The following is a 19,065-nucleotide window of genomic DNA, read 5'->3' as shown; positions in this document are numbered from 1 at the left end:
TATCTTGATGACATTCTATGCTTTTCTGAAAATGCCGAAGAACACAAAATTCATTTAAAACAAATATTCCAACGTCTTCAACAGTATGGCTTAGTTTTAAATGTGTCAAAATGCATATTTGGTGTTTCTGAGCTTGAATTTCTAGGACATGTGATCAAACCATCTGGTATCACACCTCGCCCAGACAAAGTACAAGCTGTACTCGATTTCAAGCAACCGGAAACAATTGAGCAATTGCGTAAATTTTTAGGTCTCATAAATTTTTATCGCCGTTTCCTACTGCATGCAGCTGAAACACAAGTGCCACTGCATGATCTATTGAAAGGTTCCACGAAAAAAAGAAAAGACAAAACAAAAGTTGTGTGGTCTACATCAACTTTGAAAGCATTTGAAGATTGCAAAAAGCTACTAGCTAATGCCGCATTGCTGGCACATCCATCCCCGTCTTCCCAATTAGCTCTACACGTAGATGCTTCCGACTATGCTATAGGCGGTGCACTGCACCAGGTGACGGACAATGGTCTTCAACCGCTAGGTTTTTTCTCACGTAAACTTTCACCCACCGAAACACGATATAGCGCATACGATCGAGAACTTCTTGCCGCATATTCTTCCATAAAATTTTTCAGATACATGCTTGAAGCTCGTGAGTTTATACTTTTCAGTGACCATAAACCACTGTGCTACGCGTTTCGACAAAAAAGTGAAAAATGCTCCCCTAGACAGCTAAGGCATTTAGATTATATATCGCAGTTCACAACGAACATTTGCCATATTCCCGGATCGCAAAATATTTCCGCTGATATCTTATCACGCGTAACAGCAATTTCAGTTCCTGGACCTCTTGATTTTACTGCCATCGCTGAGCAACAAGAGGGGGATAAAGAACTAGACGAACTTCTAAAGAGCAAATCAGCTTTGCAACTGAAGAAAGTATTTCTTCCAGACGCAGCTAAAGCGCTCTACTGCGATTTATCAACAGGTGCTGTTCGACCTTATATTCCAGAAAAATTTCGATATGATGTGTTTTGGAATATGCACAAACTCTCACACCCAGGAATTAGACGCACTATTGATTTGGTCAGAAAGCGATTCATTTGGCCATGTCTAGCTAAAGACTGTGCTAAATGGACAAAAGTGTGCATACCATGCCAAAGATCCAAAGTGCACAAGCACACGAGATCCACGCTACAATCGTTTGTGGAACCTTCCCAACGATTTCAACATATTCATTTGGATATCATTGGCCCACTGCCCATTTCCGATGGATATTCTTATTGCCTAACAATGATAGACCGGTTTTCACGATGGCCAGAAGCGGTACCTATCCGCGACATCACAGCAACCACGGTAGCTGCAGCTTTTCTTTCCACCTGGATTTCTCGATACGGCACACCTTTGACAGTAACAACTGATCAAGGTCGCCAATTCGAATCGCAGCTATTCCGGGAGCTTCCCAAATTCATCGGAGCAAAACGGGTTAGAACAACTGCATACCATCCACAAGCGAACGGTATGTTGGAAGAGTGGCATCGCCCTCTCAAAGCCGCGTTGAAATGCAACCAAACCCATAAATGGACTGAAGCATTACCTACAGTTCTACTCGGTCTTCGGTGCTCTCTGAAACAAGATTTGGGGTGCACACCTGCAGAACTACTGTACGGAGAAACTTTACGATTACCTGGTGAATTTTTCCAAGCACGAGCTAATTCCAACTCAACTGACGCTTCCGAGTTCCTTCAAATGCTGAGAACTCACGTCCAAACTTTCCAGCCACGACCAATCAAACGGCATGGAGGACATCCTACATTTGTTCACCATGATTTGAAAACTACTTCTCACGTTTTCGTAAGAACTGATAGGGTGAAACGTCCTCTGGAACAGCCATTTGAAGGACCATACAGAGTGATCAGCCGGACCGACAAAGTGTTCAACGTGGACATAAGAGGAAAATCAGTGTCAGTGTCAGTCGATCGGCTTAAACCGGCATTTCTTGTGAATCCGACGGTGGAGCCGGTACCTGTGTTTCCAAACGTACCAACTGCAGTTACGTCTGACAGACTCGCAGCTGATTCTGCTGTGAAACCAGTCAGAACCACTCGTTCTGGACGTACTGTCCACTTTCCAGATCGTCTACAGTGCTCGTGATCACTGATGCTACTCCATAGTACGCGATCACCTCTTATTACTCGTGATCACTGGGGAGGGAGTGTGTGGTGTCTCACGCAGACGACCCCCCAAGAGTCGGGTCAACGACCTCGAGCGTGTCACGTGATCCCGGGTACTGGAGACGACCGTCTGGAAAACAGCAGAGCAGAGAGTCACTGCACACGAAAGCGTGAGGTTCGAAAATTTCTATGTCTGCCTTCCTTTTTCATTAACCAAGATAATCATGTTTGTGTCGTCGTAATAAATGTTTATTAAGAAGCTGTGGCTCTGTGTGGTGACTCCGCAAGTTAATGAAAAAATAATTTTAGAATTATCGGACAAATTTCAGAATTAATAAAAGAAAAAAATCCTCTTCGGTGAAAAAGGCTGTTTCGAAATAAATAAGAATTTAAATTTAATGAAATAAATAATTTCAGAGTAAAAATAGAAGTGTTCAATAGTTTGAGGAACCCTGTTTAATAACGGGGAAAAATTCCAAGGTATAACTGGTGACCCGGGGGCTTCGTAAGAAGTTTTGAGTTGGTGAACAACAGTTGGTTCACCTTTCGCAATGTCTCAAAGGTTGTGACCTAAACATTAAAGGAGGAAAGGGGTGTTCCGTATTTGCTTGCCATGGCACGTTGACGACGCCATAATTGCAACAATAAAATGCAGTGGTGTCGTAGTCGGGGTGCTGTTTTGTATCATTCGGTAGAGCAACCACAGAATTGATTCAGAAAAATAAAAATCTCCTGCATAGATTTGTGATTTTTTTTCGCAAACATCGAGGAAAAGGAAAAAAAGGTAAGGGAAAACTGCCTGTTTTCCTCCCTATGTGTCTCGAATCGTGTTGGACACTCCGTTGCCAAATAATTGATACAGCCTTTATGCGCCGATAACGGAGAAATTACTCCCCTTTCCTGTTTTGCCTAAGGGATATGCTTTGGTGTGGCGTCAGAACCGGGGGGTTCCTGTTTGAGCACCCACGGTGTTTTGCATTTACTGCCTTGTTTTCATAAAAACTAACAAAAAATGAATTTTTTTTTCACGCTATACATCTTGTTGTCATTTTGCTTTATCTATAATATCGTATGCAGTGGTTATTTGTACGGCCTCACGCCCCTACGATGGGTATATTTGCAGACCTCACATCCTTTTTTTTCGATTCTGTCCACGCAGGCGTCCTTCTTTTGCCTCAGGGTGAAAGTGTGTTTGCAATAAATGGAATTCTACATTGATGGGACGATCCAGACATATGAGAGGGTTCACAACCATAGTAGATCAAGTCTATTTATTTTCATTATAGATAATATTTAAGCTTTAAAGTTTTTGTTAGATAATTAATTCAGTTGAAGTGATGTAAAGGAATTAAATACGTCAAAGTTTAGTTAAAAATATCATTTTTTTAGTGCTCTGCTTTTACAAATAATGAATCAGTATTTTTGTTGTAAATTTATGGTCTTTCTTTAATAATGAGGACTTGGCCCACTATGGTTGTGAATTGAAGCTTCTACGTAAGAAAATATGATGCTACAATGTATACGTGAAGAACATTTTATTATGATTTATTTTACATTATGAAAAATTCTTGATTTTGAAGTATTTTCAGTAGGCATATTTAAACTACAAATGAATCACAGTAAATAAAAAATGTTACCATTTGTCTTAAGTCACGATCACTGTACAAAATATTATCATCATAAATTCTAGAGGAAGTAGCTTGGAGCCTAGTATTTGCCTCCACTGGAAGATTCTGAAATATATATGATGTATAGGTGGAATGTATGGGAGAAGATCCATCATATCTTTCTTTTTGGCCAAAGGGATTTTTCTATGGTCCTACAATGCATTTCAACTTACATAAGACAAAGAAAGCAACTTTCGCCCACGAACCTGCTTTTTCCAAATTTATTTCTCTTTGAACATAAAGGGCCAACCTCTCACAACTCGCAGCCATCTGATATTCAAACAACTGAAACAAATTCCTTCAGTGTCTTTCTTTCTGTTAGTGACAGCTTCTTCCAAAGCTGCGCTAGAAACAAAATCATAATTTTTAACTTCTGTAAATCAAACTTCTGGGCATCTCCTCTTTGCATTCTTAATTATTCCCTTCCAATCACCAGGAATTTGAGGTAAATTGACTGTGCTGCTCTATGTCTGTACTATTTACTAGTTTCAACAGTGTAAGGACATTTTTGGTTTTGGCCACACATGCATAGAATTAGTTCGGTATATTTAGAGTCTTGCTCTCTCAGGTGTCTCACAAAAATGCCAGAAATGTCTTCAGAACCTCTTCCCCCCTTCCATTTCATGCCAAACGTACATTATCATTGAAGGAATGTACCCCAAAGTTACATAAAGATTGCGTTTGTAATAAGCTACGGATGTTGAAAGCTTAGAAAAAGGAAGAGCTTTTTGAGTCGAATGTACAGCAGTAAGTGTCATTCGAAGCTTTATCCTCTTTTTCCTTATTCGTTTTCATTTTCTCTCTAGCCTGCTGTGCTTTCCGCAACTGGAGCTCTCGTTAAGTTTCGAGACTTTTCCTACTGATTTCATCATTTCCTGTTAAAAGCTTCATGGATATGTCATCACATAAATTACATGTATCTGTACTTGTTGGTTTAAAGGGCCAATTAAATATAGCATATTTGCCTTTTTTTTTAATCCACTGCAGTTTGCTGTAGGGCTTCATTCCAGGGTATGGCCACAGATGTATAAAAATCCCTGAATAATATTCCAGTCAAGTCAGTAGGGCTTAATTTCTCGTGATTAGCGACTTTTCTCTGATTTCAGCAATTGTTGGCAACCTTGCTTACTTTTAGCATCATTTTTGGTGATAATTGGCAATGTCCCGTATTTGAAAGCCCAATATCCGTATTTTTCTTGAGCAAATATGGTCAACCTATCTATGAGGATTTTTGGATCACGTTATGTTTTCCTCTTTCTTTGAGGGACATACAAACGGTAGGCAGGTAACCAATATGGTGACTTCCTGCGTGACTCATGAAAGAAAAATCTAAATTAAAGAAACGTAGAAATGAATCGTTTTTTCCTTTTTGATGGGCGCTAGAGATTTTGAAAATTTTCTTGAAGTTCAAGTTATCGGTCTGCCTGTTTTTTGCTTCAAAAAATGCTTGATTAAAGTTGCGGAATTTGTTCAATGTAATTTATGGGCCCATAATTAATTTCAAAACATCCTAAACTATATGTGTTGATGCAGTTGGATATTATAAGACAATACGAAGACATTAATTTCCATTTTCGTGCTTGATACGACATAAATGAAAAGTTGAATCAATGTTATAGCATGAATATTCAACTCAAAAGTGTATAGGCCCGGCTAATTATTTTATACTTAATTTTCTGAGCTTCCGTATATCTCTACGCGAACTCAACATTTCGAAAATCAAAAATTACAGCAGTTTAATACAGCAGTTGATCCGCAAAATCCAATTTTCTCTCTGGATACATACTTTGATGCTGGTCCAACACCATTACAATAAAATCCTCAAGATCCATAGAAACCCCATATGAATCTAAAAAGTAATGACGAATAATATATTCAAAAATGCGCTTTTTGATGGCACAAAATGGCCACTGAAACAAATGTTCAATGATAAAACGTATGTTCCGCTAATTTTTATGTTCGCATAAAAGAATTCTTCACTCCAGGATGTAAAGTGAATATATAAGGCGCAACCTCTGCAGCACAATCCCAACGCAGTACAAATACAAATCTAATACGAAATCAGAAGCCCACGACAGGCAAATTATACAAAGTGGCTGGAAAAAAACAAGAAAAGAAAAGTCAATATAGAGCAAAGAAACAAACATTGGGAAAAGCCCATAAAAGTATGGTTGTCATAAACCTGAATACAAAAACTCAGTAGCAATAAATCCGTAGCAATAAAGCAAAAAACTAAAATATAAACGTAACCCATAAAACTACGGTTGTCACTTATTTCAAAATAGATAGCCTCTCGATTATTCCCACCCAGCTTATCATATTTCCTCTTGATGGTGTCTATCATGAGGGAATTAACGAGAACAGAAGGTAAGCTATTCCATTCATTTACAACCCAATGAGAAAAAAATCCCCGCCGCTCTTTAATTGTCCTTAACTAATCGAAACTGATGTCCCCGAGTCGAAGCAGTTGCATGACGACGCAACAATATGGTCATGATCCATAATATCGATCCCATTGGAAATCTTAAATACCCCAATCAGCTCTGCGATGCATGCGTTGTTCCAAAAAAACATTCACTGAATAAGCTCAAGCCTTCCATACCCGCTAGTGCTCTAGAACAACGGTTCTCAACTGGTGCTCCACGGGGCCCTTGGGGGCTCCGTGTGCACTTCCCAGGGGCTCCACGGCGACTCGAGGAAAATAAAATAAATAAGTAAATTTGATAGATGAATGAAAAAAGAGGCCTAGACGGTTCCACCATAAAAATTATATACAAAAAGGGCTCCTCGAGTCAAACAGGGCTTCGATGTAAAAATTATGAACTGAAAAGGGCTCCGCGAGGTTTGAAAAAAGGTTGAGAGAACCACTGCTCTAGAGGCACTTCTTTTCACCAAGTATTTTTATCTTCTTTCTGAAGATAGGATCTCCATAACCGTACTACAGTGGTTCTCAAACTTTTGCCACCAGCGGCTCCCTTGCGTAGTTAATAGTTCATTTGCAGCTTCCCCATGATAGTTTAGTGCATATGGTTTCTCAACCTTTTTTTGTCCCATCGCTCCCTTCTACATAAATGTTTTTCTCCAATCGCCCCCAACGCAATCTAACTCTTTGATCCTAGGATCCTATGTTATACCCGTAGCTTCTACCCCCCCCCCCCCCAGAACTTTCCATCGTCCCCAAGGGGGCATTAACGCCTACGTTGGAAATCACTGGTTTAGTGGATATTTTCACTTATAAAAAACCCTTCAAAGCATAAATAGGCACACAAATGAATATCTCCAGCTGGCCGCAGAGCCTCTGACAAAAGTTCGCCTAGGAAACGTGATGCAAACTTTTAGGAACATTGCCGTAAGGTGTACCATTAGCCAGGACAAACCTGGCCTCGGAAGAGCGGAAGGATGGCTTCAAGACAACACGAAATGAAATTTTTTCAGAATAAAGGCGATCATTTTCTATCTGATTTTTTCACCACCAGAATGAACAATGTTCAAAAAACAGTTCAAGTTGTCCTGGAGCACTTAAATATTGTTAGGATTCCCAAATACAAGCATTTGCTTTACGCCAATGTCAAATTACGAATATTTATAAATATTAATTTACGGAAATTAAGAATATTTATAAGAAATTTAATTCTTTTGTACTCATAGATACCCCCCCCCCCCCATCTCTATCAGTTTGTTTTTATAATAATTTGTTTCTCTAATGAAGAACATATTTCTCGTACGAATGATGATAAGAGATGATTGGATATAAAACTTCATATATATAAAGACATATTTTTCTCCTTCTCCCCAATGCTATCAGGAACGGCTGCAAACAACTTGAGCAAGTCCCTGCCTAACGCTTCGTCAGATTCGGATCTGTCCAGGATGAGATACCAGCACCAGCAGCAGCGAAAGTCGCCATCATTGTCCAATGTGGTGTCGGAATCTACGTCCCGTCAGAAGGAGAACAACTCAGCCAAACTCCTGCTCAAAGAAATGCACTCGCACAAGCTCTACATGGGAGAAAAAGTGGCTCAGGTGAGGAATTCTAGAGAAGGAAGCGAATGATCAGTCTCAGTGCTTTCAGTGAAAAAAAAAGTGATTTAAAATGGAATTTCGTTTGTGTGCAATGAGGATATCTGTGCTCAATATTGAAAAAAAAATCGAGATTGGTATATTCATCTCTGTGTGGATTATGAATGAATTTTTTATCACCCAAGGTAAGGAGATTATGAACTTTTATCTATTTATGTAGATGTGATTTATATCGCAAAGCATCTCTCGAGAGTGAAGTTAGATGTCATCAGCAAAGACGATCTGTTGCCAAAATAATTTTAAAAAAATCTATAGGTATAGGGTGAATTAGTTATGATATCTCGTTGAGAGTCATGCCATCGATCGATAGCATATTATTAGGTACTTTAGGTTCACTATTTCTTCAATAATTTTATGTAATAAGTCAGCACAGCGTAGATAACGTAACTCCTAACCCGAAGATTAATTTTTTTTCTTTAACAGAAAAATAATAATAATAGTGTTTTATTGGTGTAATATGAAATCGCTGTGCGTTCACGGAGACCCGAAACCGCCGGAGATCTAGAACTTTACCAATGTTGTACCAATGCTACAAAATTGCGTCATGATTTCAGGCGTTGCCATCGAATGAGGTCCAGTTATGGAACATTTGCAAAAAATAAACATCGTTTTCATTTTTAGATGGAGTTGTCAACCGTCCTGTTGGCCATTATTTAGATTATTTCTGTTTATTTATTATTATTATTTGTGTCTGTTCTCGGTGCCGTTCGTTCATTTCTCGATTTATGAATAGGTGGATCTTATTTCGTGGGCCAAGTAGAACTCACTTTACGGGACGGAATCAGTAAACCCCCTTCTATAGGGAGGATAAAATTCGGGTCAAATTTTTTCTCCCCAAACAACTAACCCGTATACTCCCTTCAAATATAGGATCGAACTTTTTTGAACAAAAGCACTCTACTTATACACTGATGTGTGCGTGTGCGGTATATAGAAATGGCAATTTCCCTCCTAAGCGGCATTTACGCGATATCTCGCCCAACTTGATGCTCTGTCTTTCAGCAATGACGATTCCAGATACTATGTAAGTTTTCTTCTCCTAAAAATATGTTTTCCATCTCCCAACTCGTCAGATAAACTGCCAGTGAGCAGAGTCCGATTTTGTACAAATTTTGATAACAGGCGGATAGAGACAATTGTGGGGAATGATCACATGAACACATTTAACGGGATACTAAGACAGTTTATTCTGTTGATCTTGATTAAAAATATTAAACAAAATAATAAAACAAAAGCGTCAGCGTAGGAGGCAACGTCTGCGTCTCTAAGCTCCGTACACATCGTCAGAGGGCGCTCGTATCTTACCGAGAGAAATAGGACGTCTTTCTTCCTACACACACTATGTTTGAAATATTACTAATTTTCCCTTCCTTTTGAGGTAATAGAATAATATGCGTATAGAATAAATAATGAAAAAAGCCAGAGTGTGTTGTTTCTCTTCCTCGGTTTATTATTAGTCTCCCACTTGAGGGTGGGGGGGGGGGGCACTATTACCTGTTAAAATCTGAAAATAAATGTTGAAAAAAGATGACATGTTATAGAGGATTTGATCACTTCAACTGTTAGAGTTTAATGAAATTTATAAAACCGTGTGGAAGGTTCGTGCTAAATTTATTTCAGCAGAAGTATTACAAAATACTTTTGACTAGAGTTTCCCCAAATCACTACTACCTCCATCACCCTTCCCTTAAAAAAAATTGTTTTACCTTATCGCCCCAACTAAAAGAAAATCTTAGTATCCTATACCCAGAGTTTCCACAAGCCCCTTGGATCATTACATAAGGAACTTCACTTCCTGAAACATAAGCATTTGAAACATTTCAACAGCAAATTTTTGGCGATGCATCCGGTATCGTCAGATGATTTAACTATTTTACGCACAGGCCCTATTCTTGTAACACTGTTCACCCCCCAAAAAGAGAAATTGGGGGAGAGGGACGATCCCCCTCTCCTAAAATTGTTTACATTTTTTTCCGAGGTTAAATACAAGGTAAGTCTGGTTCAAATTATGTGAGGTAATTTCGGGTTCGTACTGTATATTACTACCCCTAACAGAGTTGGTATCCCTTCTACAGTGGGCAGAAATAATTTTGCATAACTGTTCTTGGTCAACAAAAATTGTTTCGCTCTTTCATTTCCGATTTGGTGCCCCTTCTATTCTAGAGCGACGGCTCAATTCCCACCCCTTCGAGCAAGTCTTCTCTCTCTCCCAACAAACCATTCCCTATACAGGGTGCATATGAAGTCTCTTTATCCTGCAATAACTCGTGAACCGTTGATACTAGAAACATAATTCCAGTTGGAAAAATATCCAAATAACGTGTAAACCTCAGATACGTTATCCGTATTGTAAGAGATTGTAAATTTAATGAAATGAAAAAAATATGAACTTTTTATTTGGTCACCCTCTCCTAAAAAAACCCATTTATAGAAAATTATTGCCCTGTCTCTCCTGAGCCCAACAAAAAGTGTTCCGTATTTTCATGCGCAAAATTCGCTGAGATACGCGAAAAGCTATGAAAATGAGGAAAAGGACCTTATATTAAACCTAGAATGAGCTTGTCCGTTAGTTTATGCTGTTCTTTCCCTCACTTTCAGTGAATTTATAGCATGAGAAAACAATAGTAATTATCCCAGGCCCCAGGGCTGGATACCCTTGTAGGGGCCATGAGTACATCTACACATTGAAAATAAGATTCATCGTATACTATTCGTTACGGGAAACGGATTACTTTGCATTTTACAGAATTAGAAAAGAGGTCAAGAACTAATAATTAATATCACAAAAAAAAAAAAAAAAAAAAAAAAAAAAAAAAAAAAAAATGAGTAACTTTGCCTGGTTTTAATTTACACAAAAATTGCCACGTTTTTAAGACAAATAAATCACACTGGTCGAATGGTCGACGCGTTCCGGCTCTTCAATGGAGAGCCGTCATCAGGACCTCGTGGTCAGAACTCACACGAATGAAGAGTGATGTTTACGTCTGGTCGTCCGAAGAGTTCGCCTTTGTATTTGCTGCGTCCGAGTGGTCTTTGGATGCGAATTGGGGAGCCATCTGTTGTAAAGTGTTGAAAGTTTTTTCACGACCTCAGTCGGACGCAGCAAATACAAAGGCGAACTCTTCGGACGACCAGACGTAAACATCACTCTTCATTCGTGTGAGTTCTGACCACGAGGTCCTGATGACGGCTCTCCATTGAAGAGCCGAAACGCGTCGACCATTCGACCAGTGTGATTTATTTGTCTTAAAAACGTGGCAATTTTTGTGTAAAAAATAATAATTAATAACCTGTGAGACCTGATGAGTGATTGGTAATAATCCGTAAGGTAAGTCAAATTCATACACGCACAAATTACCGTACCGAAATATGAACTGTGTTTACCTTGAGAAAGGGGAATGGAATTTTCGTATATCCTCCCACGCGCACGTGTGTACGTGCTATATTTACACGCATTCCAGTCGAGGTGAGATAATGGGGGCCCTGCATCAGGGAAAATTTCTTTAAAAAACACCTTTTTTTTTTAAAATCCAACGTGTGGTCGTACATCGAACAACCTAGGGCGCGAAAATATGAAGGAAGGCCCCAGGGGGTGCTGTAAAACCGGTTTTCTAGCTACTCTTTTCGAAAAATCAAGTGACGTCACCCGATTCCTCACGCGACCGTCTCCCGTTGGAACACTGAGTAAAATTACTGTTTTTTGATAATTTTTTTGCATAGTTCTAATTCACAAAACTCTATAATTTTTTCAGAGTAGATGCCACAAATACCGCTTATTATCACAATATATTTTTTTTATTTTTTTGAAAGTTTTTTTTATTTTTGACAGATTTTTTTTTCGACCCATGTGTGCAATGTTAAATCAATGGGAAGTATGCACGTTTGTAAAATCAAAAAGGGAAACGGAAAGGGAATTATTAGAATGGGGGAAAACATTTTCCCCATAAATGATGGCCTTTTGATATTCAACGTTCAGTGGGAATGTATAAATTGGAATAAGTTATGTTTTCATCTTTTACTTATAACTCGGCCTTACATTTAAAGTCGCAACTAGGGGAGAGCAGGCGGTTTTAGTCTGGGGGGGGGGGCAAATTTCATCCTTTCACCTCTCCTTCTATCAACATTACAAGCAGGGCCGCAACTAGATGCTTGGTCACCCGGGGCAAGCTCTGCCAGAGCCCGACATAAAAATGAATACTGCAATCGGTTCCTTCTTGCAAATGGAATACGTATGCACAGCTGGTGACTTCCGGTGCGAGAGTTCATGAATTTTATGTTCAATGAAAAGAGTCGTTAGACCATAGACAATTTTGTACAGCAGTTTCAACTCGTTGATCAGTCTACGCCATTCTAGAGAACGTTGCCCCAGGGTTGCAGTCGTTCAGGAGAGTGACCTACAACACGAGACTGACATAACATGAAAATTCAAGCATTTTCATCTTTTTCAGAAAATGGAAGAGATATGGCAGCATGGACACGAAACAAGCGCAACTCTACAACATAGATAAGTTAGGGTCCCACATTCACTCAGAACACACATTCCGGTACGTACCGATTCGTTAGAAATTCCGAAGAGGAATGCGTACGAGGTGCATGTACGGTTAAGTAGTAGTAGTGGTCGTTCAGTAGACTAGGCAGGCACTTCGTGCAACGTTTTTGGTTTTTTTCAATTAGTTCGATGTCGCCAATCAAAATAAAGGTTCCACACTGGCGATGCGTGCTCGAGAGTTGGTAGAAAAAAAGTTTTGAAGGCACACGTGAGAGTCGCACGAATAGCACTAAAAAGTTGAGACATTTCATATTTAACATCGCACATGCTTAAATTAAAAAAAAACAAAAAACAGTCGCACTTCGATAAGATAGCACCGATAGATAGCACCACATCATCTAAGCAGCGGAGTCGCTTTTGCTCACGAGTTTTTCTATGTAGCTGGACATTGAGAGTCTCTGGTCTATATCGATGCCTAGGCCAGTGTGTATTGCTACTGCTTTTATTACACAATTACTTAGAAAATATCGGCATTCCGGATTGTTGATCCCTATCGACATCGCCCAGCTCCCTCATCCGGGCAATGGCTAAAATTGACAATGGTCGATAGAGCCTGGGCGGTGCACGGAATGAAATGTTGATCCCTATGTTTAACACAAACGTTTTACCCATTGATATAGGCAATGAATTTCGTTCACTCCATATCAAGAGGCGATCACATGCCAATTGAAGGTTATAGACAGACTGAAAATCTTCTGCGATCTGGTAAAATTTCAAATCGTCAGCATGTACACAGCAAGGTACGGGTAGCAGGGAAAGTGGGATGTCGTATGTGAACGCGAGAAACATCAGTGGGACTAACACTGAGCCCGCTACGATTCAGCTAGTTACAATCCTACTACTAGATAGTGTATGACCCACTTTGACCTGCTGGTATCCGGTTGAAAATAGGGTGGCTAATATACGTATCACTTTATCAAAAAGTCCTAAGTAACTTAATTTCGCAAACAGAGCTGATCCTTTTAGCTTGTCAAATGCTCTCTCGAAGTCAACGTAAATCACATCTATTTATTTGTTAAGATCCATAGCGGTAGACCATTCATTCAAGCACTCAATCATTTGGATAGTTGGTGATCTTCCTGGAACGAAGCCGAACTGTTCTTTTGGGATGATATTTCTATTTGGGAAAAACTCTAAGATAGGGATATACAGGCGCCTTTCGAATGTTTTGCAAACCACATCGTCCAAGTTATTCGACGGACGGTGGTTGCATGGGTCGGACGAGCAACCTTTCTTCTTGAAGACAGGAACTATATGAGCGTGTCGACAGATATCGCGAACTAGACCGCTGTCATAACAACATTTGAAGAACTTGGATAGAAAGGCGCTCACCGAAATTGCGGCGTGTTTTAAAAAGTAGGTAGTGCCATCACCAGGGCCAGAAGCTGAGTTTAGCCGAAGGCTCTCTATGATCTGGTATATCTTGTGCTGGTGGAACGTGTGCAGGAATAAGGGGTGATAGTCCCCTAATTAGACGTATCATGGTGAAAACGCCAAATCGTCGACGTAGTATTTGAGGAAAGTATCACACAGGAAGTTGGCTTTGTCACTGTCAACAAGAGCGAAGCCATTCTCAGTTTTCAAGGGAGGAATTCTGTTGCGTGTACGCGATTTATTTTATCGTCTTTCATTTCTGCCGTATACATTTATACAGAGTGGGCAGAAAGTCCGTAGAAACTTTAAAAATGAATAAAAACCGGAAAAAAACCGAAATAAAAACGGTTTGTAGGGTTAGAATTGCTAGGTCACGGGAATTTTTTAAAGACAGGAAAAAAACAGCCGATAGGTGGTGCTGGTACGAGTGACTTCGGTGGAAATATGCAAATGAGACGGTTATAAGAATTTGAGCTCAGTTCACCGTTGTAAACCGTGACTGTGGACCTTCTGCACTCTGCCGTTGCTGGATTTGTGACTCGCCTGCAATGTGTTATCCCCTGTGGTGGTGGTGGTTCTGTAATAAACGATTTGGAGGCATTCTGTTCGTTATTCGAGTATCTTTTCTTTGACTTGTGTACGTCAGTGCCACCTATCGTCTGTTTTTTGAGTAATTTTTTTCCTGTCTTAAAAACATTCCCGTCACCTGGCGATGCTAACCCTTCAAACCGTTTTTTAATTCGCTTATTTTTCCGATTTTTATGAATTTTTAAAGTTTCTACGGACTTTTTGCCCACCCTGTAAATTACATATACAGGGTGTTCTGTTAATGGACCGACAAACTCAGTAGTAGGCATCAAGAGGAACAAAAATTGCAATGGAACATGGTGTCGCAAACCACGTTGAAAAGGTGAAAATCGCGAAAAACGCATGCAGGTTTCGACGTCACGCTGGAACGACAAAAAAGTACAATAATAACTACAAAAAGATTTATTCGATTAATTATTACAAGAGAGCAGATTGTCATCTCCTCGACCGTAAATCATATCAGTGTATTCCTCGTTCGTGTAGTCAGCCAAAGCGATGCTCATTGAAACAGACTACACGTGATTACTACCGCTATAGCGCTAATTTACGTCGTCCGCAGCACGTGATCCTACCCCAGCGCATGCGTTTCATGGCGCTGCTTACGTCAGATATGGTGAGAGAGCGCATCCTGCGATCAACTGACATCCATCTTTCGCCTCCTCTGGACTCAGAGCCTGCGTGCGTTTTTCGTGATTTCCACCCTCTGAACGTGGTTTGCGACACCATGTTCCATTGCAATTTTTGTTCCTCTTGATGCCTACTAACAACCCTCTGAGTTTGTCGGTCCATTAACAGAACACCCTGTATTTTATACAAGATGTCACTTCTTTCATCCCCGCCCTTGTGACTGATGACAGTGGACGTGATTTCGTCGTGAGTTCATTATACATGCAGGTTGCATAGGTGACAGGGCGTATGACATTTTACTGGCGAACCGTTGATCCTAAAGGCATACTTCCAATTAGAAAAAGTATCTAAATAACGTGTTGTACGTAGATATGTCATTCATGTTGCAAGGGGTTGTATAGTTAATAAAATAAAATAAATTAACTTTTTATACCGTCCCCGTGTGCCCGAAAACCCAACTAGAAAGTTGTTTCTCTGTCTTTCCTGATGCCAACTAAAAAAACTTCTACTTTTGTAAATGCAATATTCACTGAGATGAATTGACATTCGAAAACGCAGGAAAGTTGGGGAAAACAGCATAAATGCTGGAAAACCATTTTACCCACATTTAATGTTGTTTTTCCCACTATTCCATTCGTTCTTTGCACTTTGATCGAAGTCTCTCATATATGCCTTCAGCCAGACAACTGACAAGTGCTCACCTCGTCAGCTTCGACACCTCGATTTCATTTGCCAGTTTACCACTGACATCCAGGGTGCAGAAAATGTAGTGGTGGATGCATTATCTCGGATATCTATATCTACTATAGAGGCACCATCTTTCATCGACTTTCGAAAAATGACAGAGGAACAGGTCAAAGACGAGGTGATTCAGCGATTGCTTCATTCACTTCTTTGAAATTCCAGTCTCTTAACGTTGGTGAGTTAAAGCTACAGCTGTGCTGTCTCTTTATAATTCGCATTCGACAACTGGTTCCATCGTCGATGCGTAGGAGTATATTCACTTTGCCTTGAATGAACTACTACTATATCTACCACTAAAGTACACATGCACCTCGTCTATATTCCTACGCGAAAATTCTAACGAATTGGTGCATGTTGGAATGTGCGTGTACGTGTGGTGAATCTGACGTGAAATTTGTTTCTGTGTAAAACTTGTTATGTTTAGTGCTGCCATCTGCTACCAATTTTTCTAACTATGAGTTAAGTGTAATGAATGAATAACTGTACCATTTAATGTCTATCCTTGAATAGACTGTCACATCCTGGTACAAAAACGTTTCGAGGGGCCCGCATTAAGGTTGACATAACGTCTTGGGCACGGTTCGGTTCACCAACAGACTCACCTCAAGTAAATATGTATTTTCCGGCTATTATGCAGAGGTGAACTCGAAAAGAAAAGTCATCTGATTTTGGCCCGGACTCGAGCCCAGGCCCTCTTGCAAACCGGGCATGCATTCTACCATCCACATCACTGGAGACACGACCCTGCCTTCCTTATTTCTCACACTGTGGTGTGAGACACTGAACTATATAGAGGCATTAGCAGCTTCACTTAAAACTCACATCAGATCAAGATGTTCAGTTTGAGTCCTTTTTTTTTCAATTCTCTAATTAAGTTTTTGGGAACCACTTGTCAGGGAAAAACATCATACCATCAAGCAAATGGTCAAGTAGATCGCTTCCATCGAGATGTTAAGTCTGCCATTAAAGCTCATGCAACTAATCTCTGGGTAAGATTACGCTTATAGTGGAGCGGAGATATACGTGTTCCAAGAATTGCGACCAGGAAGAAAAAGATGCATTGGTGGAGGAACAGATGTTCACACATAGTAAAAAAGCAGGAGGATTTATAGAAAATTGCACGAGGGGGTAATGAACCTCAATGTAAGGGTGTGATGATGATGATTCTTCCACAGAAGTGGAAAAGAAAAAAACGAGAGAAACTGACCAATCAGCAGACCCAGGTGAAAACAAATCGTATACTTCAAGAGACGCATCTCGTTTAGTGGCCTCTTTTTGTTCTTTGTCTGACCGCTCGAGTATGTGAGGTGCAGAACAAAACAATACGATTTTTTTTTTCGTCGCTAGTCTCTATGATGCACTTCCGTACCTCGTAGTCACCTAATTACGTGCAAGGCCTTTCCAATGAGCCTACTTCCTACGATTCTTTTTTTTTCGCGCCTCCTTGAAGGAGGCCATGCAAACCACTACTGAAGAAATTGTGTATGGTTCCAGGGCTATGTGGTAAGGGCTATCTCATCTCTTTCGTGTTGCGCTTGCCGCCTTGTCTCAGTGGGCGTGGTCTCAGAGGTGCTGTGTTACGTCACGCCTTGCTACTTTTTTTTATAGGAGACGACATCAGCATACGATTGAAAGTTCCTCGTTTATGAAGTTATTTTAGTCAGAGGCGGATTTGACGGTGGGAGCAGCCTGAGCCCTCTGACTTCTGAAGGGGCCTCGAAAAAAACCCCAATTTACACATTTTTCTAATTTAAGACTGTGGGTACCCACAGCACGCCTGGCTCCGACGCCACTGGCTTCTCATGCTTTTATGTTACAGTTGTATTGGCAGTAACGAAGTCAACACTTTTTAAAGCTACAACTAATTCAAATGAAATCAAGAAGATAATCAAACATCAGAAAATACAAAAGATTATTGAAATTATCGGTCTCGAGTTGGCTTTCAATTTACCCAATAACAATTCATTAACGTACGTGATTCAACTGAAATAGATCCTCGAAAAGTATTCTTAGTGGATGACACCTCATAAGCAAATGCAAAATTTCTTATTTTAAATGTTTAAATGAACGAACGGAGCTAGCCAATAAATATACAAATACTAACGGCAATAATCGAAAAGATAACTTTCAAAAGAATTCAGTAAAATGGACAGTACAGAGATTGTACAAACTGCCGTAATTAGCAAGATAGCAAAGCGGGCGCACTCTGCTCTGCAGGCTAATCACGTCACACGTCGCTGGTACCGGCTCCCTAGGATCCAGGTTCAAACACTGTTGTCGGCACTGTGGTGGTCGGCTGAAGTGGGTTTTCTGCGATTTTTCAGCTCCGAGGCGTGAATGAGAGACGGTCCCCCATTTGAAAAAGTCTCTCTTCAGAGAGCAGGTAGACCTACAACAAGATTCTGACGTGGCATGAAAATTCAAGCATTACCATCTTTATTTTAGAATACAGAAGATAGATGACAGTACGAACACGAAGCGAAGTGCTACTCGACAAAATAAATACGTTAGGAACACACATCCACTCAGAACATGCATTCCAGCATGTGCCAATTGGTTAGAAGTTCCGTAGAGGAATGTGTACGAGGTGCATGTACGATTAAGTAGTTTGTACCAGTAGAAGTGACCATTGTCGTGGTCACTTCTTTGTTGTTCATGTGCCCGTACTGCCAGCCTGCTGGATCTTCTTCATGGCTGCTGAGGTCTGGTCGTCTGGATATACTAGAATGACCTCGCACCTAGTCCAGTCTTACATTTCTGCTAGTAGTCAGGTTCAGGAAGCCCTGTAAGTAGTTTGGTACTTACGTATTATCCGGAATCTCAGGCAACCGTCGTGATTTTGTGCCAAAAAAGATGTCATTCCATTAATTCTGTGATCACCATGCCGGCGATATGCCGATAACCCGACAGGATATCCGGATACACTGATGAGGAATACGTTTGTGATAACCCTAATGATTAGATACTATAATTGCCTAATAAGTCACGGTGATTTGATCATTGTTGATGTCCTTTGTAGGGACAACTTTTACATTAAAAAAAAAACTATTATAAACGTTTTTTTTTCTGTTATATATATTTTGATTATTTAATTATTTTAATTTTTATTATTTATTATCATTAACATATAATAATAAGGCTATAATTTCGTAATCGAGGTCGTCCCTAAACCGCGAACGTGGTGAGACAGGCGTACAAGAGCTAAGTCCACGTCTCGCCACGTTCTTTCACAGCTGTCACTATAGTGATTATCTTGATATCGATTCAC

At 40.1% G+C, this 19,065-nt stretch overlaps 1 protein-coding gene across 3 annotated transcripts in view; it reads left to right on the top strand.

Moving 5' to 3' along the window:
- The window catches only part of LOC149086498 (voltage-gated inwardly rectifying potassium channel KCNH2-like), a 327,715-nt gene that overhangs the window by 153,179 nt on the left and 155,471 nt on the right, over nt 1-19,065 (top strand). For all 3 annotated transcript variants that reach the window (XM_089255950.1, XM_089255949.1, XM_089255948.1), the window contains one exon: nt 7,641-7,858. In XM_089255950.1, coding sequence (XP_089112076.1) covers nt 7,641-7,858 — 218 coding nt within the window. The remainder of the gene's footprint in view (nt 1-7,640; nt 7,859-19,065) is intronic.

The sequence above is a fragment of the Pholcus phalangioides genome, unplaced genomic scaffold (genome assembly GCF_987345545.1).
Source record: "Pholcus phalangioides strain wild (caught in Gottingen) unplaced genomic scaffold, Ppha-v1.0 ptg000004l_1, whole genome shotgun sequence".
Lineage (NCBI taxonomy): Eukaryota > Metazoa > Arthropoda > Arachnida > Araneae > Pholcidae > Pholcus > Pholcus phalangioides.
The sequence above is the reverse complement of the archived record's forward strand: the minus strand, read 5'-3'. Positions and strand labels throughout refer to the sequence as shown.